General features: G+C 40.5%; 1 protein-coding gene across 1 annotated transcript in view; it reads right to left on the minus strand.

The window, feature by feature from the left end:
- Positions 1–24,405, minus strand: part of bsnb (bassoon (presynaptic cytomatrix protein) b) — a 57,983-nt gene that overhangs the window by 32,188 nt on the left and 1,390 nt on the right. The window contains exons 2-3 of the mRNA XM_070846676.1: positions 17,595–17,958; positions 3,190–4,068 (exon numbers count right to left, since the gene is read on the minus strand). Of these exons, the coding sequence (XP_070702777.1) occupies positions 3,190–4,068; positions 17,595–17,958 (1,243 nt within the window). The remainder of the gene's footprint in view (positions 1–3,189; positions 4,069–17,594; positions 17,959–24,405) is intronic.

Here is a 24,405-nt window from a genome sequence, read left to right on the forward strand (position 1 = left end):
GAAACAGTCTCAAAACAAGGACATCTTATTTACTCAGAGCCACACATGACTTTCAGCACTAATTGATGTGAAATATTGTGCTGCGTAACAAACAGTTGGCTTCCTCTCACTCATTATCTCTGATTCTCACTCTCTTCCTCCTCCTCCTTCTCAATCCATCACCTCTTTCCTTCCTCTCCTCCTCCATCCTTTCACTCGTTCTCGCAGTGGCGCTGGCACTCATCGTCTCATCACAGATTAAAAAGGGGCTGACTATGTTTTTTTATATGATACAGCTCAGCCTAATTTGTTCTGAATGAATTATGCATTGTGTCACTCAAGGGGTGACATAAAATGTATTTTGACGAATATTTCCAGCATTTTTCTCTTTCCCACAAGCTACAGATGATTTTTAAAAACCTCCATGAGCAGAAAATACAGAATACAGAATAATTACAGAAAAATGTCATTACATGACGTCTCTTACAAGTGAGGCTTTGGGTGGTAAACATTTTATTTTTAATATTCCATCATTTGTATCTTCAACTTGACTATGTGTCCCCTTTACAATGATCAAACTGCTCCATCTTTCAGTAAATGTGTGTGAAAACATGCCTTTCAGATTTGGCCCCACATGCAGGGCCTTTTCAACATGTGACCTCGTTCAGGCCTTCAGCAGGCTGATGGTCCCGCCCACTGAAAACCTGAATCCACCTGGCTGTCAGCCATTGTTGTTATCTCTCTAACGCTAGCTCCGGTAAAACTAGGATGTCAAAGATAAGAGCAAAGCAGGTGTTGGCTGCAAAAACCCACACAACTGTTTGCATGTCCTCCCACCATTTGTGGACAGGATAGAAATGTGAGAGAAACGTCCCCACTGGACAACTGGAAACCTGGAGTGTGTATGTATAACATTGTTTTACTGAGGACTGCTTATCAACTAGAGCTGGTAACAGTACAAGCTAAAGGATGGATCGCACAAGCTGTCCGTGACAAGACTTCAGACTTAGAAGCTGTATGTTTTGCTTTATTTTCTGTTGTGTTGCTGTTTATTTGACAAGTCAGTCTGTTGAACATGGCGTTAGCATGTTGAATGAAAATCAGTCAAAACTGTAATCTGAAGTCTGATGCAGTTATATATATTTTTCCTATCAGCAATACAAGAAAATACCAAAACCAATCAACCTATCCCAACAAGAATTGTTTGTGTAACTAAAGCCAAATATATCTTATTGCTATGTGCCAAAGACTTCCATTGCTGTCCAAAAACTATTTTAAAAAAATGTACAAATAAGCCACACAATTGCACTGGGGACATGTTTCTTCATGAACATGCGCATTGTGTTTTATTTTTAGTTGAACCCACATACACTGTCCGGCTGCTGTAAATACTCACTAGAGCACCAGCTCTGTAATTGAGAATAGTCCCCAACAAAAACATTATTTACTTCTGTTTGAGTAAACAAACCTTTTTAAAAAATCTACATATATATATTTTTTTCCCTTTTTTGAGTTTACATCTTTAGAGCCAACAGGCTTCATACAGACTCAGGCAGGAAGGTCAGTCAGAATTGAGAGATGGACTAGCACATTGTTTGTTTTGATCTTTTCATGGGATTTGATGATAATAACCTTGTCCTTTAGTACGTTTATATATTTAGTTGGTAAACAGCTGCACAGATAAAATTCAAAGGGTTATGATCCAGACTGATACACTCAAACACACCAGACCAGTGAAATATGAAGTAATTATGCACCTACAGGCTTTGTTACCACACCCTCATGTAAACACGGAGTGGTGATTACAATTCCACCTGCAGCAGGCAGGAAGAGATGAAGAAGAAATAGAAAATAGAGAGACGGAAAAGTTTGGAGAGATTAGGAGAGGATGAGAAGAAAGAGTGTGCCAAACAGGCTGTGGAAATCAAGCTGAGAAACCTAGATTCAAAGTACAAAGCCTCACACCACGTCCAAATGGTTCTCACCCACACTAGAGCAACCAACCTGCCAGCTCGCATGGACTGACAACAGAAACTGTTCACAGGTTTGGAAAGAATGTGCCTTATGCTGGATTGAGTAGCTGAAACGCGACACACCCTCTAACTGTCTCATGAAAACAGAGCAACAGCAATCTGAAAGTTTTTGTAGACTCTCAGCATCTTAGCAGCCAAGCATGAAAGGGACGCCTGACAAACAAATTATCTCTCTGTTTCCATAGCGATCTATGAATGGCCTGTGCTAGTGCCTGTGACAACCAGATGCCTGGGAAGACAAGACTCTCCCATAAAAAGCCAGCGTTCTGCAGAAAGCCTGTTATTACTGCTATCATTCAATTGGACTTGATTTGCATAATTAAACTCTGTTATTGCCTGGCTCTGGAAGCCACTGCAAGTCCCTGCTCCTACAAACTGGATGACGGAGGACAAGGGGGCACTTAGGGGAGGAATATACCCTCATCTGACCCCTGGATGTGACTAATCAATACTAAGATTATCCATTAAATTGAACTTGATAAGGCTCTGTTTCCTGTAGATTGGTGATATATTTCTGAGCAGCTCCAGGGCAGAGTGCACGCTGATGAGGTGAGTCACAGCCTGGACTTCACTCCGCTAACTACATGAAAGGCCCTAACAGAGCAGAACAGAGCAGGTCCTGACTGAGAAGCAGAGAGAGAAGCTCACAGGCTTACATAAAGCATCGTGGATACAAGCTGCTCACAGAACCGGAGGCTTAAACATCCAAATATCAGCCATTGTGCAGAAATGTCCTTTTGCATGAGTCCTTTGAATTAAATCATTTGAAGTAATATGTTGACCCTTCTGTGTTAGAGAAATGAACAGCAAATGATGGACCACTCTTAAAAAACACTAAAAAAGAAGAAGAGAATCAGCACAGCCGTACAAACAAGGACTGTGGAGAAGCTCGGAGACAGCGCAAACAGAGGCAATTGTTTGCCATTTGACAGCACCTAAAGCCAAATACTTGATTCATGCAAGCAGGAATCCTCCATAAAATGCAGCTATTCACTCTAAAACCAAGCAGCCATGAATGGATATCAACACAACCCATTCAACTGCACTATGACACAGCATTTTTCACAGAAACGAGTCAATAAATCATTTCATTTAACAAATCCATGGTCTGGAAGCCGTTGCAGGCCAGCTGACACTTTGTTACAAACAGCTGAGAGGCAAACAGATCAAATCTTACCTCGACTAGATGTGGAGTGGGATTGAATCCACACATGTTGCACACTTGGCTGTGGCACTGCGTGCAGGTGTTGTAGTTGGGTTGCTCTGCTGTGTTGCCAATGTTGAGGTTTGTTTTGCAGAGAGGACAATTAGCTTTGGGTTTAGAGGAGTCTGGGGGAGCATGCTGTTGTTGCTGCTGAACAGGGGCTCGAGGCCCTTGCTGTGCAGGCTGAGGACCTGAGGGTTTACCTGCCCCAGGCCCTGGACCGGGAGGTCCTCCTGGTTTGGGGGCCGGTTTTGGGGGCTGTTGTTGGGGCTGAGTAGTCTCAGATATGAGAGTGCTGGCTTGGTTAAGGAGAGACGCACCAAAGCCAAACAACTTCCCAAAAGTTTGCTCTGGAGGTGGGGGCTGTCGTGAAGGGGAGCTTCCCGCACTGCGCGTCTGGTCCTGGCGGGGTTGTTGGGGTACATGGGCGGGAGAGCTGCGGGAAAGATCAGGCTGGGATGGAGCCTTGGCCATGCCAGGGAGAGGGACTGCCCCTGGAGGGATCCTGGCTTGTTGCTGACCTGGGCCAGCTGGACCAGTCTGTCTGGTAGGGCCAGGCGCTAGATGGCCCAGTGCTGGAGGCTGCGTCTGAGGTGCAGTCTGTGTCTGAGGTGCAGGCTGAGTCTGGGGTGCAGGCTGAGTCTGGGGTGCAGGCTGAGTCTGGGGTGCAGTCTGTGTCTGGGGTGCAGGCTGAGTCTGGGGTGCAGGCTGAGTCAAAGCATCAGGTGGAAGTTCTGGTTTGGCTGTGTGAGAAGGAGAGTGTATCTGTTGCTGACTCTTGGAGCGTGGCGTGGTCATATCCATCCCCAGCGCTCTCTGCATCTGACAATTCAGACATAGCCACTCTTGAACCTGTTAAAGAAAAACACACAAAAAAAACAATGAACATAAGCTGCAGTATGTAGTCTTCATCTTTCGGTATGTAATGACTGTGGAAATTAAAGAAATTGTGTGACAGGTTGAGAAAAATGCTGTGAGTGATGTGTTATAAGATCATGTCTGTAAATCTCCAGTCTCACTGACTGCACCCAGTCAAGAAAAAGTCACAATTCACTTATTAAACACATTAAACAAACTAAATAAAACATGTTACATCAATGAACTGGCTGCTGACAGTAGCTTCATATTTACAGTGCAGACATGGTATCAATCTTGTAATTTAACTCTCAGCAAAAAACCAAATACACATATTTCTTGAAATGTAAAACTATTCCTTTGATGAAAAGGCTTGACTGACAGGACTATTACAGATACAGATACAGAAAAAATGGGTGAGTCATGAAATAAATCAATATATCTTCAAAAAAACAGTACTGTAGCTTGGTTGTGGTGTTTGCGTCTTCTCCCTGCAGTATGTACTGAATGCTCCATTTTCCACTGTCTGAAGAGATGCAAGTTACATGAACTAAAAAACTCTAAATTGCCTATGGGTGTGAATGTGAACATGAGTGCATTGGTCTATTTATGTGACAGACTGGCTGCCTTCCCTTCCCCTCATCCAATGCATGCTGGGACAGCCTCCAGCCAGCCCTGAATAGGAAAAATTGTGTATGGAAATGATTGAATGAAAGAATAATTATGAATGATGTAAAATATCTCATTGAGGAGGGATTTAAGTGTCCCCGTGCCTCTGCGCAGGCATTTATTTGTAAACATCATTTACCAATAAAAAAAAAAAATACAAAAAAACTGTGACAGATGGGGTGAACTCTGGACTTCTTTAATAAGTCATGGCTGCCCCTGATTTTGTATCTTGCCTCACATCTTTTTTGTGTGTCTTTCCCCTCTTCCGCTTTCTCTTGCATTCGCTCTCATTACACAACATGTTTCCTTACTCATTAAAATCCTCCCACCATTCTCCACTTATTTCTCCCGCTGTTGTCATTTCCTTTATGCTTTGCTTCTCCTATCTTCTTTCTCTTTTCTTTTCGCTCCTTATAGGCGCATAAGAAGGTGAAAGTCATAAAGAGGGCCTAGTGATGGCACATGGCCATGCGTGGTAATTGGCATCCTGGTGCTCTGACAGCTGCCACACTATTGTAGCTGTCTTGGATTCGTGGTTATTACATAATGCCTTAATGCATTATAAATGCAGTCAGAGAAAGGTTGTGTGACGGTTGGGGCTGGACTGGAGGTCTGGGGCATGGGAGAGAGGCAGGAGGCCTGGCTACGGGCTTTTCTCCTTTATACCTTCGGGTAAAAAAACTCCCTAAGGTGTATTCGTAAAGACTGTTCTTTGGCTTCAGCTTCAGCTGAGAGTTTTTGGTACTCTAAGAGCTGCCAAAGTGAGCACTAAAAATGTAGAGAGCTTTCTTCACTTCTGCTGTGGAATCAAAGGTCTCTGCATGCCTATGGCCATGAGATTTGATTAGCACAGAAACAACACACATAGACATGGTCTATCAGTTACTATGAAGAATCACACAGTTTATGTGCATAATAAGATTATTAACTGTTCTTGTAAGGCCTGTATTTGCAACTGCTCAAATCATTGCCTACAATTTACTTTAACTTAATTTATTACTATAACACTATTTCAGCAACAACCAATACAGTTTTACTATACATATATGATCCAAACTTTAAAATGACTGCATACTAATACTACTATGTCACATTGTATTGACAATGAATTACAAATACTTCATGCTAAAAAGGCCTTCTAAATATGTTTGGCTCCAGAAATTGTGATTATATGATGAAGTGAGCTCCTGTAATACACTTCTTTATTAGGTTTTAATTGTAAAATGTTATTGTCTACCTGTATTTTAATGGATTGTACATTATCTGTTAAATACACTGCTGTATAAATACCCAAGCTAGCAGGCTAGTTGTCAAATCACAGTGTAGCGACAGTAGTATGAGTCACTGAACCTAAAGTGTAGTATTGCTCCACATATTGCAAAGGGCTGACTCACTGCTGTGCTTGGACTTTTAGTTTAGCAAGAAACTCTGCTAAAATGGTAACTGAACCCCGGCTGATACCATCTAATTTTGCTGAAGCCTGATAATCAGACTGAACTTCCACTTCTCTTCACTTCATTATTCATTAATAATTATTCACCATTTGATTTACTGAGAAAATTGAGATGTGGGCGATGATTCATAGGTCTGGATCAAGGCAACTTTGCTTTAAGTGGTAAAAGTCCTTGATGCAGTGATATAGAAATGTACTTGGTGTGTTCAGTGTGCTCTGACATTACCATTAGTTGTGGCTACAGGTGCAACAGAGCACACATCACATCATATTAGCAGAGTCAGAATCCTCTGGATTCAGACACAAATATGTTTCTTGTTGTTTTGCTTTAAGAGATTTAGATTTGTTCTGAAAATGGCTCTCAAAGGACAATCAATGTGCACTTCACATTTGTTATTAGCCTACCTGTTGAGCACAACAGGCCTACATTGACGTAATAAATTGCATTTCGTGAAGTTAGTCACAACTTGCCTCCCAACCCACCACTGTTTCATGAGCTTGCCTTTGATAAGTAGCTAGATACTAAGATATTAATTAATAAAAAAAACTAAAAGGTGAGACAAACTTGAAATGGTCAACCAGACAGGCCATTGAATCAATGTTTTTCAGCCTGCTGTCAAGTTCTTCTATAATGCCAATGCTTAATAACTGTTAAAAACTTTAATGTTTAATTTTTGCGCCTACCTGATGTATGTAATATTTTCATTCAAAATTGCGCCGTTCACTTCTTTTAAGTGTTTAGTAACCGCACAGCCTGCCTAACAGGATTTCTGATCTGTCTCTAAATCAGTCATTCAATCGGTCAATCATTCAGTAAGTCAGTACAGACAGGCTCAGCAGCAGTGTAGCCTGCTGCTTGGCCCCCTGCCAGTCCTCGGTATAAGGAGTGGTGAAGCCACCGTATTCACTGTCAGTCAGGGAAACTGAGAGTGTGGGAGCAGAGGTGAACCCTGGGGACAGCCAGAGTAACGTGTACAGTGAAATAAACCAACACTGGAGCAACACGACACCATTCAATAAAGGACGGGTCATCCAATCAGAGACTCACAAGCCTGAACCCCTCTTTCTATCATTATTATCGTCCTTGATTTTTTTTCTTCTTTCCAAATTACAGTTAGGATAATCATATTAAGCCCATTGGGGAAAAAAACCCAGCAAAACAAAGAAAGCAGCTGCGGGGAGGGCAAGCAGCTATTTATCAATTTCATCGTGTCTGCTTCTGCCTCCGCCTCATCTCTCCCTCTCATTCCTCTCTGCGTCCCCCTTGTTATGAGGCAATCATGTGGATCTTTATGAAATCTGATCTGTATCAGCAAAAAACAAGTGCAGTGCACACTCAGTCTCCTGCCCTCCTTCTCTATCAGTTTTCTGTTGTAACCCTCCATCTTGTTCTCCTTCACCCATCTTTACTTCCCCGTCTTGTCTGCATCTCTCGCATCACATCACTCCCTGTAACTCTCTTCCTCCATCTCCATCTCAAGGATACATTTTTGATGCCTCTCATCCGGCCTTTGTTTTATACCTCAGCTCGCCTGTGTGTGTCTGTGTGTGTGGGTGTGTGTGTACAATGGTATGACACACGTCAAAGGTCATAAGCCGGGACCGGAGCCCACAGTTCTGAGAGAGCTTAGCATCTGCCAACAGGATGCTCGAGCACCGTGGTTTCATGAGGAACAACGATTTGCTGCCAGAAATAGAACCTTTTAGCAGCAAGGGCCCAGAGAGACTTGGATATGGATCAAATAATGAGAGCAAAGCAAAGCATCCTTGGCAACACACACACATATTTACATTTGGAGTTTATTGCTGATTTGGGTCAATCATTTCAACAAAGACTCCAGTTAACAATTATTGACAGTTTCCAAAAGCACAACGTGGCTCCTTCAGATGTCTTTTTTTGGTTCAACCAACAGTCCAAAGATAACAGGAATTCCTTCCTCATTTCAGAAGCTGGGACTAGATCATGTTGGTGAATGACTAAATGATTAATTGATTATCAAAACAGTTGCCAATCATTTTTGTTGATCAACTCAAATAGTTTTGGCTCTAATATAAACGAAAATTAGTGTGACAGTGACAGCGTCTTGATCAGATGCTGAATTTGATTTGTGAGCCTTCCAGTCCAGTGTCATTCTAAGTGCTAACATTTATCTGATGGCTGCAGCCTCTTGTTACTTTGAAGAAGAAGGCTTTTATGTACAGTTGTTGAGAAAACAGTCTCACCACAGTGTCCATTTAGTGGCTGCTCTGGTGCTTTCAACCCAATCACATATCTTTAGCAGATGGAATTTGTCCACTTGTTCTATGTGCTTTTTGGCCACAGTGACTTAAAAGCTGAAGTTCAATTCAAACATCTACAACCGCACAACAACTGGGCAACACCGTCTACTAATGAAGATCATGTGATATGACCAAAAAAGATTAGCTACTAAATAGACCTTGAGATGAGCAGTTTTCTTAACTCTTATATCCAACCAATAAAATGAATGCTGGCTGAATTCCATTTAGCTGCTTCATGTTTAGGGGGCTGGTTCTGTGAATGCTGGCTCACTGTTAAAACGGCCGTGGCTTACTGGGACATGGACTAAAACAGAGCGATTGTTAATGACATTAGTGGCAGCTGTGCTTTTCCTACTGTGACAGGTCAAATTGTCTGCTGTGAACATGGCCTATTGCTACTAGCATCAATCATAGTGGCCTATTGCTAGTAGCATCAATCATAGTAGAATCATATTTAAGAAATTTTTATTGTTGATAATTGGATGGATACAGGCCTATTTAGCCTGTATGGAGCATTTTTTCACTATGATATTCCTTCTTAAAGGCCCACCCAGTCTGTAATTTCCTGACCTCACACATTTAAAGAATATTTTTGTTTGCTTTAGTTACAGATAGAAAAGCTGCATTTTGTGTGTGTTTTTTAATCAAATGTTTTTGATTGTGATCAGTTAAAAACTAAAGAGTCCTGAGTCAACATTGGTGTTTATAGATGTAATTGATGCGACAACAGTAAACATCAATAACTCGATCCATGTATTACAATACAAGACTTTTCAGCAGATTACAGTCTTGTGGTTTGATTTTTAATGGTGGAGCAAAACTAACAAAAAACGCAGCACTGGCTACAACCCCCTCCTGTGAGCACAGAAAGATCCTATGAGTTACCAGTGTGAAGAGTAGAAGAAAACAGTGACTGCTAAGGGGAGAAGTACTGGGGATTTTTACTTCTCACACACACACACACACTCTCTCTCTCTCTCTCTCTCAAACTCACTCTCACACATGTTAGAAGATGTAACACTGCATACATCACACAGGTGCACAAAGTTTCCCGCTTTTTCTTCTCCACTTTGCATTTGTTGTCAGGTGTGAGACATCATGCTCTCCGCCATCCCCCAGGAAAACTGGGTAAGGAACACGCTCAGAGACAGAATCAAACTTCAACCGAGCAAGACTGCAGACAAAGAAAGAAGCTCTCTCTGTCTCAGGGATCACAATGCGGTATCACCATGCAGTACGTACAGCAGCTGAGCACTGCAGTTTGAGGATCAGGATGCTTGGAATGCAGCGGTTTATCAATTCCTTGCAAATTGGGCCAAAAGACATTGAAATTCCTCCCGATGCCTCCCCCCTCCGAACCCCCTCCCACTCCTCTCTCTCTCTTTCTGCCTCTGCTGAAACCAGTCAGTCCTACAAACAACTACAAAAGTACAATCTCTATAAAAATAGATTTGTTTTACTCCTAAAGCGTTGCCAAGCAGGGAATGAATTTTATGTAAAAGAAAGTAAGACTGATATAATGAGCGGTTGTGGCGAAAATCCCTGTTAAATTTCTTTTCATGCCATTTATTGAATATTTCTCACCAGGTGTGCTGGTGCAGTTTCAGGCACAGCAGGGAGCCATGGTGTTACTAAGCAGTCTGGAGAGTAGCGCAGAGTGGTCGTGTGTAACATTAAGTCTTGATTTATAGTGCAGGAGATGGACACAATGTAACTGCTTATACAGTGTTCTGCAAACAAGTACTGCACTGTATCACTAGTACTATACTGTACTATACTGTATCACTAGTACTATACTATATGTACTACACTATCACTAGTACTATACTGTACTATACTGTATCACTAGTACTATACTGTACCGTACTATACTGTATCAGTAGTACTATACTGTACTATACTGTATCACTAGTACTATACTGTATCAGTAGTACTATACTGTACTATACTGTATCACTAGTACTATACTATATGTACTACACAATCACTAGTACTATACTGTTCTATACTGTATCACTAGTACTATACTATATGTACTACACTATCACTAGTACTATACTGTACTATACTGTATCACTAGTACTATACTGTACCGTACTATACTGTATCAGTAGTACTATACTGTACTATACTGTATCACTAGTACTATACTGTACCATACTATACTGTATCACTAGTACTATACTGTATCAGTAGTACTATACTGTACTATACTGTATCACTAGTACTATACAGTACTATATTATATCACTACATAAGATATGCTGCTGCTTTTGTGAAGGTTTTTGAGTGTCACAGATGTCGACTCCTCAGCTGAAATGTTAAAAGCTGCATTTTTGTTGCGTTTTGACGACAAAATAATAACATACAACAACCCAAATTATTAATATTACCATAATCATGCCTGTCTGACACAGTCTCAATACCAACAGTTGAATTTATAAGCTTTGAGAGAATAGTATTACAGTTAAGTTAGATTGCGCATGTGTTTTTGTTCGCCTGTGCTATAGGATATAAACAAAACAATCTCAAACAAATAAAACGTATAATACAGTCCTAATTGTTGACAGAATTTTGAAGATAGTATGAAGCCTAAAAAGTGATTGCTTTCATCAGTTATTTTCTCAGTTAATTATCTAATTCATAAAATGTCAGAAAATGATGACAAAGCCCCAGATGACGTCCTCAAACTAAATTCGCATTTAAAAAGCTGGATTTAGAGGTTGTTGTTTTTTTTTTCAATTACTGAATTGATAGTAGCTGCTGATCAGTTTGATAGTTGACAACTAATCCATTAATTGATTAATCGTATCGTATTAATCGCAGCCTCACAGCTCTACTCTGGTGCATCACCTAAATTTCAACACATTTGGATGATGGCTCCTATTATTCCTGCTGGAGAGCACAGCCCAGCTGACTACAGCGGGTTGGGACTTTAAATGCAGCAAGTTAAAATGTAATAATTAAACCAGTGTCCCAGATTTAGGCTCTGGCACTTCTCATTGCAAAATATTTTGGTATATGCAAAATTCAGCATGTAGTGTCTCAGCTGGATTCCTGACCTAATTCATAGTGTTTGTCCACTTAAAGCCTAGAGCCTGGTGCACTGTGTGAAACACACATTTATATGACAGGAGTTACAGTAAGTAGGAGAGATTTATTAAAACCTTTATTACAGTAAATTAATAGCAGTATAGTAGTGATTTTTGAAACACACATATTGTTGAAATGTTAATTATTCCTACTTGTTGAGATAACCAGTACATCTAATTTATAAATAATTAAGTGTCCTCTAAGGAGTCACTGGAAGTCTAAATGTGCAATTTATTAGAGTTTAGATGATCTAAGCTATTAATCTAAACTCTAATGTATTTGTGTTACATTTATATAATAATGATGTAATGATTATATCATGTTCTGTATATATTCTGTATCAGCTTTAGTTCATTCATCATTAGTTCATTCTGAAGTGGTGCAGCCTCAGATGCTGCCTCAGCAGAGACACACACTGACTGCTGCTACTCTTGTTGGTGGGAAACCAAGAGAGAAACTCTGGTTGTCGTTGTCCTCACTAAACTAATTAAACCAAATAAACCATTTTCTGGCAAAAGCTTTGATGACCAGCAGTCACAAAATTGTGATTACTTCTGTTCAGTAGTTTATTTTGTCACGCGTTTATGTTTTTTACTATCTTCTAGCGCACAAGGCAGCAGACATACAGACTCCTCAGCCTCAGAGAGGAAGCCAATCCATTTCAGGGGAAGGATAATGGCATTTATCAGGGTCAGTCTTTCAGTCAGCTTGTTACAAAGAAACTGGTATTTTCCCAACACCTTTCCCCTCAAGGACCTGAGCTGGAGTGGTATTTCCAAATATGAAACGCTGGTGAGGGATCCATATAACAACCTCATTGTCTTCCACTTTGCCTGATCTGAATGCCATTGAATCTCTTGAGCCACATAATGCAAGTTAGAGAAGTTAGAGTGGGATTAGAGATGTCTGATGCTAAATATCTGAATTAATTTGAGGGGATTAGGAACCAGGCTCTGGCTCCCTCGAGGTGTAATGGATTTATCCCTCAATGATATGACCGCATCATTTTAGTTCATGTTTATCTTTATTTAATGTCACTTAGCCAATGTAGACTCATCAGACCACGGATACTGTTGGAATGTAACACTTAATATGCACGCGAACAACTGAATGAGCTCTCAATTTGAGGCACCCAGTAAACTCCTTAAATTAAAATTCAAATTAGGATGAATGCTATAGCTGAGACACTCACAACCTATGAAGTTGCCTCCAAGTACACTTGGAAAAAGTAACAGAACATTTACTTATGATACTACAGATAGTAGGTTAGGTTGGTGTTACTGCAGCAGCTTGAGAAAATCATTTCTGGGCCTTGGGATTAGAACCTGGGCAGCACTGGAGTCCAAGTGAGCTAAAGTGCTCCTGTCTGAAAAACTTAGAGGTATCTTACTATAAGTCTGTATCCCACAGCTGTACTTTTTGTGGAGGGAGGGGGTTGAAACGATTGACTGACCAACAGAGTGACTCATACTAGCTGCTAGTCACAGCAAAAAACCCTCTTTTATAAAAGGAGAGCAGGTGGGAAACTATTTTTGGACACTCAAAGGTCTAAATTTACCCGTAAAGGACAAGCTTAAAGCATAAGACAGCAATAAAATTTGGGGCCAGGACAGCAAGCAAATCATTACATCATCCTATAAAGTTTTTTCGGGCAAATATATCAGCAAACTTTTCTATACTAGCACATCTATAGACTGATATCAGTTCATTTGGAGTCATGTTTGTGTCCACCCAACAAATCTAAATCCAAAATCAGCTCTCCTTTTAGCTCTGTTTTGGTCTCCATCATCTCTTGAGGGAAATATCTGGCTCTTCAGCTGCTAAATGCTCCACGATGTTCACGAGCTAGTCTCTAACACTTGCCTGTCTGCCGTTTGGTGAGGGGGCAGATAGAGAACAGTGTTTATGTGTTAAGTTAAGTTTTTCACCGAAAGCAGCAGCCTGCTGCAAATAGAAACTGGGGGGCTGAACCAAAACATTAATGTTGAGGGTCATTAAACCAAAACAATGAGCTGAAAGATGTTGAACTGAAGAGTGAAAATGTTCTGTGGATTTGTCACACTGCAACCCCTTTCACATAGTCATACTATCCATTATAATGCAGCTTTAAATTTCAAAATATTTAGTTTGTTGGATAAATACATCTATACTAATGACACATTTTCTTGTGTAGTCTTAGTTGTAAATTCTAAATGTTAATATATTGTATCTTGGAGTCAGAGTAGATGCCACACTTTTTGGATCGGTTGCTCGATCTTTCTAGAGCAACTGTGGCCACCCACCTGATTTATTTTGATCGGGGAGGAGGAGATATATAGAGTGCCTCTGCGGAGTGTTTTGTGTGGGAGCGTTTGTTAAAACTGTTCTCTAGCTTGTGGGATTGTTGGTTAAAAGAGACAGAAGCAGCTGCAAGGCGCTCTTCAAACAAAAGTATTAAAAAGTCATCGTTTCATGACTTGTTCAAAGAATGTTTCAAGTCCATCTCCAGAGTGTTTCGGCATCGCTGATGTCTGATGTCTTCATCACGGAGAAAAACACCAAACAACATAAAGAAAGGGGGTTTGATGTCAAAAGTCCAAGAATTATCATTTGATTCATTCCTATATTTTGTATTTTTGTATTGCAGCGTTTGGAGATGTAGTGTTGCATAGTGTTAGTATGAACATGCTGACTCTGTGGTTAATTTATGATGATGCTTTTTTCTCCCCTTCTGTCTCCCCCTCTACCACACAGCTCTCTCTCTCTCCCTCTTTTTTTTTTCAGCTGTGGCTTCTCAGGACCGGGCCATCGTTCCAGACAGAAGGAGGGTAGGATCTATAAATAGAAATTGGACCAATTATAAAGCAGATGTTCCCCTGTATGATGGTGGGAGAACGCTGTTGGGGGGGGCGGTGGGGGGTGGGGGGGGTGTCTGTTGTACTTTCACTATCTTTTGAGCTTGTGTTGTTTTAGCCTACGTCTCCGAGTTTGTCTTTGACTGTCTCGTTTTTTTTCTGACTCTGTCTGGCTTCCCCCTTCCCTCTTTCATCACGCTGTTTTTAATTGAACACTTTTCTGCATTACTATTTTTTCCAGCAAGCAGTGTTTCTTCATGTCGCTGATGTCTATATCACGTATGTACGAGCTCACGTGTATGATTGCTCGCACATTCTCTGCAAGCATTTCTAAAAAAAACACCGTCTCAGCTTGACTGACAGCCTTGGAACAGACTGTGGCATATAACATCCATTTGTTGCTTGCTGTTTACATCTCTCTAAATTGCACTCCCATCACCAGGTTGTTAAACACAGCTCCGACTTGTATTTCAACAATTGTTATCGTTCCTGAAACAATTCTACATGAACAGGGATCCTCTTCATGAGAAATTCAACTGATAAGGCTGCTTCTAGCTAAATGTATAAAAAAAAAAACCTGCTCTAATTTATACTTTTGATTCTGGGCTGAAGATACCGTTGGGGACTTTGTGGTGAATAAGCATAATCTAAAATACCCAAATATGGAATCGCCCTTGGTTATCAACACTTTAATCAGCACTGCCATCTTTCTGTAATTTGAGGGGAAATCCTCTTCAATAACAGCTTTTGCTCATATTATCCCTATAATCCGGAACAGTTCAATCAGTGTCTGTAAACTATTGGTAAACAGAAACACATCTCTAACAAAGCAGAATGTGAACCTGGATGGAGCTTGTCCTGTTAATAAGAGAAAATACTGGACGTGCAATAAATGAGATATTGTTTTTGACAGGAGACGCCACAGGTGATTTCAAAACACCCGATGTACAAACAAAAAAATATATAGTCCTAGAAAATTATGGAACTCTGTGTCTCCTTCATCACCAGTATAACACTATCTGCTCCTGCTTAGGAGGAACTTTTCAATTCAGCTTCCCTAGCATGGCAATTCTTCTCCCCACGTCCGTCCTCGCCGACTCTGTAATCGTAATTCCAGTCATCACCATCTTCAACGTTATCGTCACCTTGATCGGCAACAACGTGGCCGTCATCAATTTCACTGAAGAGTGATAAGGCAGCATTAGATCTGATGCGGGGAGCCAAAAGCCCAATCCATGCTAAGTAGGTTAGGGGGGTAAATCTTCAGGTCTCTGGAGGCTGAGCGCTTTCCCTCTGTGTCTCTCTCCCTGTCAGCATCTGACAAGCTCACCAAGGCTGAGCTGAAAAATACCCATAAGATCCACCTCCGCAGTTCTCTTTACTGCCATGCTCTCCTTCACTCTCTGCCACGATCTATTCTTTACTGTCTGTCTCCACTTTGGTCCACGCATTTCTTTCTAGTCCTTCCATCTCACACGACTTCCTCTATCCAATATTTGCAGAATCTCTCCTCATGTGCACAAATATGCGCTCATGCAGCAACACATTTACATACACACATCTACAGTTCAGAAACTGAACATTTACTCCCTAAATCCTAGTGGCTATTCTGCCTACAGTTGCTCCCATAGCCTGTAGGCCAGCTTAACTGACAGTGCATCTTGGCTGCAATTTGCAACATGACTCACTGGAGTTGATGTGAAACTTTGTGACAGATGACACAGCCACACTTGACTCACAGTAACAGTGAAGCATAGACTAATTCAAATTAGGCAAGTGATTTATTTTAGGATGAAGGCAATAGGCTCTCTCAGCTACCTGTTAACAGCGATGACTGTTCAGATGCATATGAATGATTGCGAACGATGGGGAAATGTGTTGTGCTGCGTTCAGTGGTGTTAAAAAAAAAAACTATGTTTGGGAGAGGCTCTGGGCATGATTTGGATGTTCACTAGTGTCTGTCAGAAAGGATGGATATAGCTTTGTTCAAGTGTTATGTACATTTGCTTTGTAGCTATAAAATATAACTTACTCAAGATGAGGGCCCAAGATCCATTACTGCTAATAGGAAGTGACCAATATGTTACTGGGTGCTTCAGCAAATAACCAGGTCTTTGGGGATGAAAGATCACGCGCCCTCTGGATCATTAAACACTTTAATCTAGAAATGGGAAGTTCACAGCTTTCAACCAGCATGCAACTAATTCATGTCCTCACTCAGCTTCACTCAGTTGGTGCAATCCAGCCTGTGAGCCTGTCACAGCCAACTTGATAACAATAGTCATCACCAACATTACTCACAAATGTCAATGAGAAAATAATTACCATAGGACAAATTAAGCCAAATGCAGCATCTGAATCACCCACTTTGATCAGAATTTGAACACGTACACTCGCTGTAAGAGACTTTGGATCCCAGTTAATATACCTTATCAAAACACTGCAAATATAAGATATGCACTGACGTCACTTTTTCATATGATACTCCTTCCCCAACCACTACCCGCCACGGATTATCTGAATGGGCAGACCTCTTATACAACTAGGAAGAAAGCAAATGGATCTCTGTATGAAGTATCAGACAGCCAATATACATGCATAAATTGTAAATGTTTAAATATGTAGCTCCATCTTGGGAAAATGCTGTTACACTAAACAAACCCTGAAGGCACACAGATGCCTGGTCCCTTTTTTTTTTTTAAAGCAGCCTGATCACAATTATAATGACTTCCAAGAATATTCTGATTGTTTGTAGACAGGTTTGTAAAATATTTAGATTTTCTTACGTGTTTCATTCAGAAAACCATGTGCTTAGTAATCAACGTCGCACAACCATGCCCCATTCTTTCTCTTCTCTTCAGCCCTCAGGCGGTCTATAATACTGTATGCCTGAATTCATCCTGAATCTGTTTGTGCAGCCGATTGCACAAAAGCTTCTCTCTCTTTTTTATAACCATTTTAGCTGTGTTTAAGATGTTTTTGTTTTCTATGCGAATGTACCACGCCAGATGTTGACTGTGTTTGTTACTCAGTGCAGAGTGACAGCGGTGAATTCACATGCATACTCCATGCTGTGTTTAAGTATTTGGTTGGTTGTTGGGTAAACAACTATAGATCTGGGGAGGGAAATAGACACATTTTCCTGTAATTGGAAAACTACAACACTGGTGTTGTCCTCGTGAGCTTCAGCCTACCTCTGTGAGGTGAGGGTTGGGGTTGAAGCCACACTGGGTGCAGACCATGGAGCAGCATTGTGTGCAGGTGTTGAAGTTCGGCTTGTCATCCCCAGTGCCCATCAGGTCGGTGGTTTTGCAGACGGGGCACAGTTTGCTGCTAGGCATAGGTGCAATTTGTGGCACAGAGTAAGGGGAGGTGGGGACGCTGCCTCGGTCAGGGGACACAGAGGGAGACCTCCCAGTCCTGCTGCTACCCACATCCACCTGCAGACTCTTCCTGGCCACATGACCCTGGCCCTGCTCTCCTTGTGCGCCGGCATGCTGAGGCGTGTCGTGAGAAGCCAACCTGTCCCCTGTCCCATGACCGCTCTGGACTCCTGGTCTGGTAGAGATGAGAAAGAGAACACAAGTGGATATTAGACCAGATTTAACTTAAAGATCAGCTATGAACTAAACATCAGCTAACGCACTATTTTATCCTGCATATCATGAATCACAGTTTTTTAATTATTTTTTTATTATATTGAGTCACTGTGTCTAAAAGGGACATCGGATGATGTGGCTCATGGTCAGAAACTTTCCACCTCAATGAGGACAAGAATTCCTCTATGGAGTTGAGGGATGGAGAGTAAGGTGGAGGGAGAAGTGACACCATGCTGGGACGGGCGGTAACCCACTCTGTGACTGAAAGAGAGCGGTGAAACGACACGTTGTCCCACGAGGCGCACAGTGTCCCATTTTTTTAGATGTGGATGTAGCAGAATGTAGCAAACTGCAGTCTAATTTACAACAAATTTGTGTAATGCTAGTTTGAATGTAAATGTAACTATCTTTTTACAGTAATATGTAAGCAAAGTCATGCTCAATATGAAATAATATATTGAAGAAAAATAGAATCTCCTCACACAGCTGCAGTTTGGATGCACAAAATGGCATTGTACTGTATAATATTACTATTGCAAATTCTATTTATATTTTGTATAGTTTGCCTGCATTTGTGACATAAGTACAGTTTGTTTACACAAATTTATAATTTGTTATATTTCTTGTTGTTGTTATATTTAGCACATATTTTTCACACTGCTCTTTCTGGCACACATGTCACACATGCTGCATTTCACTACTCCCACTGTTTGTGTATGTTACAAATAAAACCCTTGAATTTTACTCACTCCTACTTACTCTTTAAGTGATTCAATCTCATCTATGTCAGATTTTTTTTTTTTAATCAAAAGCTCAACATGCTCAAAGGTTGAAATAATACTGCAATTAAATCAATGCTGTATTGAATAACCTAACCAACATTAATTCGCTTTACCATGTGCATTTACGCAATAACGTTTTTTTCGGTTTAAACCTGCATTGACATCCGCACGGTAAAAAATGAAATAGCAAGTGAGGTGAAAGGATAAATATAAGCATAGAAACATGAATTTAAGAGCTTAGTTTTTTGTTTTGTTATCAAAGCAACTTAGTTTGTAGACCTTTAACATTCTTGCACTGCACTGCAAATATAATATGTAGCTTATACATTTTATTCTAAGCATATATTTTAAATGGATTGTATAACGTTTTCTAACCAGTAACTTGTTCTCTCTTTATACAAGTGGAGCAAAACTTCTTCCTGAGTGGTAGATTTTGGAACTCTTCAGTTGTGAGATGATGAAGTCCACATGCCATTAAAACATTTAATTTTCTACATAGTATGATATCAGACTACTCAAAACATTGGCCAACAGAGAGGCATATGTTGAATATTTTATATTGCCTCTATCAGTTTCTGTGAAGTGCTCCTTGTGGCTGGTTTTCACTCTTTGAAGCTGTTCTGTTCAGTCCTCAGCGACGTGTTTTGGGTGGAACAAAGGTAGTGTATAAGACAACAGTACTGTAAACTTTTGGTTTTCTTGCTCATGCAGGCCCTCGGGCATTAGCACCAATAGTTAAATGGGAGTGGAATCCACTGTCACAACAACTTAGACCTTGTTTTGTCATGCACGTCATCTTCAAAGACAGCCTCAGCAGCAGCTCTGCATCCACAGTGAGAGAATGGTGGAAATAAAGGGGAGGAATGAAGGAATTAAAATAGAGCATGTTAGCAATTATGAGTCACAGCTGATGACTTGAGCTGCTGCACAACTCTAACCTTCTTCCACTCTCCAGCGTTCACCATGGTGAGCCCATCAGGAAAAAACTGCACTTTTCAAACCATCTCTAGACTGTTACGCTTGAAATTCAACACAGTCATGACAGTGTACTGACCACCATTCTCACTCAGTAAACTGGACTTTTGATGATATTGCTAAAGCTATTGACCACTGATACACAGAGTGGACAACCAAAGTCTAAATTCACCCATGTCCTCACAAAACGGAGGGTAGATTAATTTGACAATTATCCTTTGAATGGCAAAGAGACGAAGTGAAGTCTTATATAATTTATGCAAAGCCTCAGGCGTGACTTAATAGGACTCAAAAACAAAAGAGATTCGACTGGAAGATTTCTTGAGATATCCTCATCCATCAGCAAATGGGGGTCCACTGAGAATAACTTGGACTTTGTGTCCAAAGTGCTACAAATTGTTTGCTTTATCACAAAGTGGATAGTGAAGGGTTTGTAATCTGCCAATCCTCTATAACTGGAGCTCCCTGTGAAACTTTCTATTGTAAGATTTATTCTCTACACAGCCTCAATAACACATGTGACAATATCCCAGTGTCACTTAAAGCAACAGTTAAACATTATGGGAAATACGTTAATTCTCTGTCTTGCCAAGAGTTAGATGAGCCAGACTGGCTGTTTCACCCTATTCCCAGTATTTATGCGAAGCTAAGCTAACAGGCTGCTGGTACAAATGTGAGAATGGTATCAATCTTCTCTCTTGGCAAGAAAGCGAACAAATGTATGTCAAACTATTCCTTTGGAAGATAGTATACATTATTTGCTCCAGTTGTGTGTTAATAAGCACACAGTGGGAGTCATGTTTTGAACAGATTTTGTCAGGCAGCACCCAAGAAGTCTGAATAAGCCAGTCAACATTTCTCAGTGGCTTTGTATGGCGAGTGTCTCCAACCAGGGTAAATGTGCTGGGTAGTACGTTTTTATATCCTTGCACGGATGGATATACTAACAATTTAGCAATTTTGAAAAATATATGAACATCAGCTTTATTAAAGCAATAGCAGGAAAAAATTCCTTACCCTTTTGCAAAACACCCAATGTTTTGAGGGCCGCTAATATGTGCAAGCGAGAGCCTCTCTGGCTCCTCAACAACTTTGATCAAAATTTAATGTTCAAATCAATCAGTGTGAATACAGAACAAGGACGCCATTCTTTCAACATCAAATCAAGGGTGTAAGTTCAGTAACATCTCAGCAGCCGAGCGTGCCAATTTCTTTGGTATCCTCCAGCACTGTTGCACCAATACCATGTTACAACTGACAAAACCAATTCTCAGAGTATAAATCAAAGTGTGGGCTGGTAAAATGGCACTAAGGATCAGTATAAAACTTTGCAGGTAAACCATTAACAAACAGTCAACTTTTGAATAAGAAATATGTACAAATCTGTTGTCCTTTAAAAATAAGCTGCTTCACACTGACATCTGGATACTGTATGTCCCTTGGAACAGGGGAACTTATCTGATAGACGAGTACTTAATTTTAGCCTGACAGGGTGTATCTGTATCAGTATCCCTATAATGGAGATTCTATATGTTTTTCATTGATTTATACCTCTGTCCATTGGAAATGAAACTGGGTAGCTCAGGCTTCTGAGTGAAACCCATCTTGCGCCATCCATTTAGTAATATTCAAAGGTCAAACCAGAAAGGCAGCGGATGCATCAGACTTGAATGCATGTTCGAATGCATCATTTGTTAAATGGCCAAATGCATATTGAAAAGTGGAGCATGAATCCATCATGAAATGTCTGCTCATCAGCACAAGAGTAGCGCTGCTGTTTTCACAAAGTTTCAGGAATATCAGTGACCACTGACTTTTTGGAAGTAAATGGGAGAATGGTAATGATTTTTCCCAGGGGGGGAATACTTTTAGCTTCATAATTATTCAACAGAGTAGATTAAATTTTGTCATGCTGTGGCTGCTGAACACCTTGATTGTTAAACAAGAGGTTTGCTGCGTTGAAGTGCTTTTAATAAGCTCTTCTCACCAAGGTTTAAGTGGAACAAGGGGGTCTTGACACACATTCAAGTGATTTCTCTCAGAAATGGTGACAAATGCATACTTTTAAAGAAGTAGTTTTTGGCTTATGCTATTAGCTATGAGACATCAAATCAGCAAACAGCTATTTTTTGCTGCATTCTCACAAAATAACGTAACAGATTTTTTCAATTAGCCAAAACTGTGAAAGAGGCTGCAACAAATAGACCCAAGAAAAGGCTGTTAAAAATAAACTAATTATCGGTGAATAGCAGTGTTATAGGCCACGGCACTTCTTATTTCCATTATTTGCAGACATTTCATCATTTAGTATCAGACGAGCTTGGCAAACACTCAAAAAATAATTAATGAGCAGCTGGGACATGGCTGAACAAGAGCTTACTATAGACACAATATATTCCTCAACATGTTGGTCAAATGCGAATGCAGGAGCTGTAGTGCTAAAAGTTTAAATCTCTCGCCTGTACATAATATAACAGCCTAAGAAAAGGCTCCTCACATGAAGGAAACTACCTCAAAACAATGCTCCTGAACACAGGACACATGGCGCATGTTATGTTGCAGCTATGTTTTTGTTTTATGGTGATTGCTACTGTGTGATTCAGGCGAGTGGCAGAGTCCACCACAGCCCCAGCTTGTGCCTCTCATGTGTTGCCAGTACATTTAAGTCACAGAGCTGAGCATTAATTTTTCTAAAAATATATACCTGGTAATCTCTGAAAAATCCAGATGGTCCGTTAACAGTACTTATACAATGTTTTGACGGCATTTACAGAAGAGTCTTAAGACCATCTGGGTAAAAAAAGAAAACACCCTCCACTGCACAACAAAGAACATCTTAAATCCGTTTCCCACGTTTTGACCGTTTTTCCTGATCAAAACAAAAATGGTTATATTGCTATATTGATGTCTCTTTCCCATATTGTAAATACAAAATAACAAATCAATATGTTGCTTGTGTTTTACAAAAAGAGCAAAGACATTTGTAATTTCCAGCAAAATTAGGAAACAGAAAGAATATTTGTTGTTGTTTGACAGGTCTGTCAACATATTTTTTCATTCAGATGGTTAAAGGAGTCTTTGAGGATTCTGGAAATCCATTCAGAACAGCAGTAAGTGCTGTTTAACAAGCTTGCGGGCTTTAGATTGTCAGGTATAGACATATTTGGATCAGATCAGATGCTTAGCTCTGTGACTCTGATGTGATGGTAATATATGAGAGGCACAAACTGGGGTTAGAGTCACCAATGGGTGTGCTTCCCACAAGACCACCCAGTGTGTCTGTCCTGCCAAAACACACATAGTGGCACATGGAGGTCGACAGCAACGCTACAGAGCTAATGCCTCATAGGTAGCCATTCATTTTCTGTGACCTATGTCTGTATTATTGTCTTGCATTATTTCTTGTGTTTAATTGCGATTATGAGGGCACACTGTTTGTGCACTTAGAAAATGACTGCATCCATTATTTCCATGAACTGTGGCTGTGTTTGGGTTTGCACTGGAATTTTGATTTATATTGATTTACATGACTTGACGACTTACATTGTTTGAAAAGAGCAAATTTCGATGTCAAATGTTGGGACGGATCGAATCAAGTAGCTCTCAGCACTTTGTAACATATAATATTACATGATGGAGCGAGCAAACGTCTTCACTAATTCAGCTGTCGACCAGAAAACAATGAGGCGACGACACATTAGCAGCACATTGAGCATATTGTTGTACACGAAGGAAATTTGTGGCGCTTGCTTTGAACACAAGGCACTATTTCTTACAGTTCTGAGTGCCTGTCAGTGCTGGTCATCAGATCAGGATATAAGTGCACTTAGTCAAAGCTGTTATGATTATAGAGGAGAACAACCATTGTGGTGCTTCGTGGAGCAGAAGGGCAGGGCATTGCTTCATGGAGTCCTATATGGGCTCAGATGTAGCTCTTTGACTGCGATGAATAAAATATAATATGCTCTAAGATAGTGGAAAAATGCCTATATGGAACTCACTGCTGAATATGGTTATATATAGCATATTATGCCCCCATTCATATTAATAGGCAAACTCCTAAAATGCTGAAACTGGTTTTAATTAAGATGAAAGTCTCCTATCTACAGTCTCAGCCCAGCCACCGTCTCATCGAGTATTACACTCTCACAAGTTCTTTGTGAAGGAGTATATTAAGGCAAGATTCAGACTGAATGTGGGGCCGTGATCTTAAGAAAACCATTTTAATCAGCCATGTGATATACTCTCTGTCTCTCACCATCCCTCCCTCTGTCTCTCAGCACTCCCACCGCCTTATGAGACACCTCAGGGTGGGTACCACAGAGAAATCAAGATATAAAAGAATCATGAGGTTACATGGGAGCCTTTAAACCAGTGAATAAACAGGAACAGTGAGCACTTTGATTTCAAATAGAAACACAGCCAGGGCTAAACAACTGTAATCAAAGGTATGGGATTTTCTAGTTACGGGCGTAGAACCATTGTACCTTACAATCACTTTGTGTAAGGCCACAAATCAAGAAGCCCGATTTCCTGAAGAATCGGCTTGAATTTGAGCCTTGAACGAAGGCTTGTAACACAAAGAAATCCATGCGTCTTATTGGATGGCGAGCTACAAGGCAAGCACAGAGAGACTGTAAAGCTGGTGA

Source organism: Pempheris klunzingeri, chromosome 2, assembly GCF_042242105.1.
Source record: "Pempheris klunzingeri isolate RE-2024b chromosome 2, fPemKlu1.hap1, whole genome shotgun sequence".
Taxonomy (NCBI): Eukaryota; Metazoa; Chordata; class Actinopteri; order Acropomatiformes; family Pempheridae; genus Pempheris; species Pempheris klunzingeri.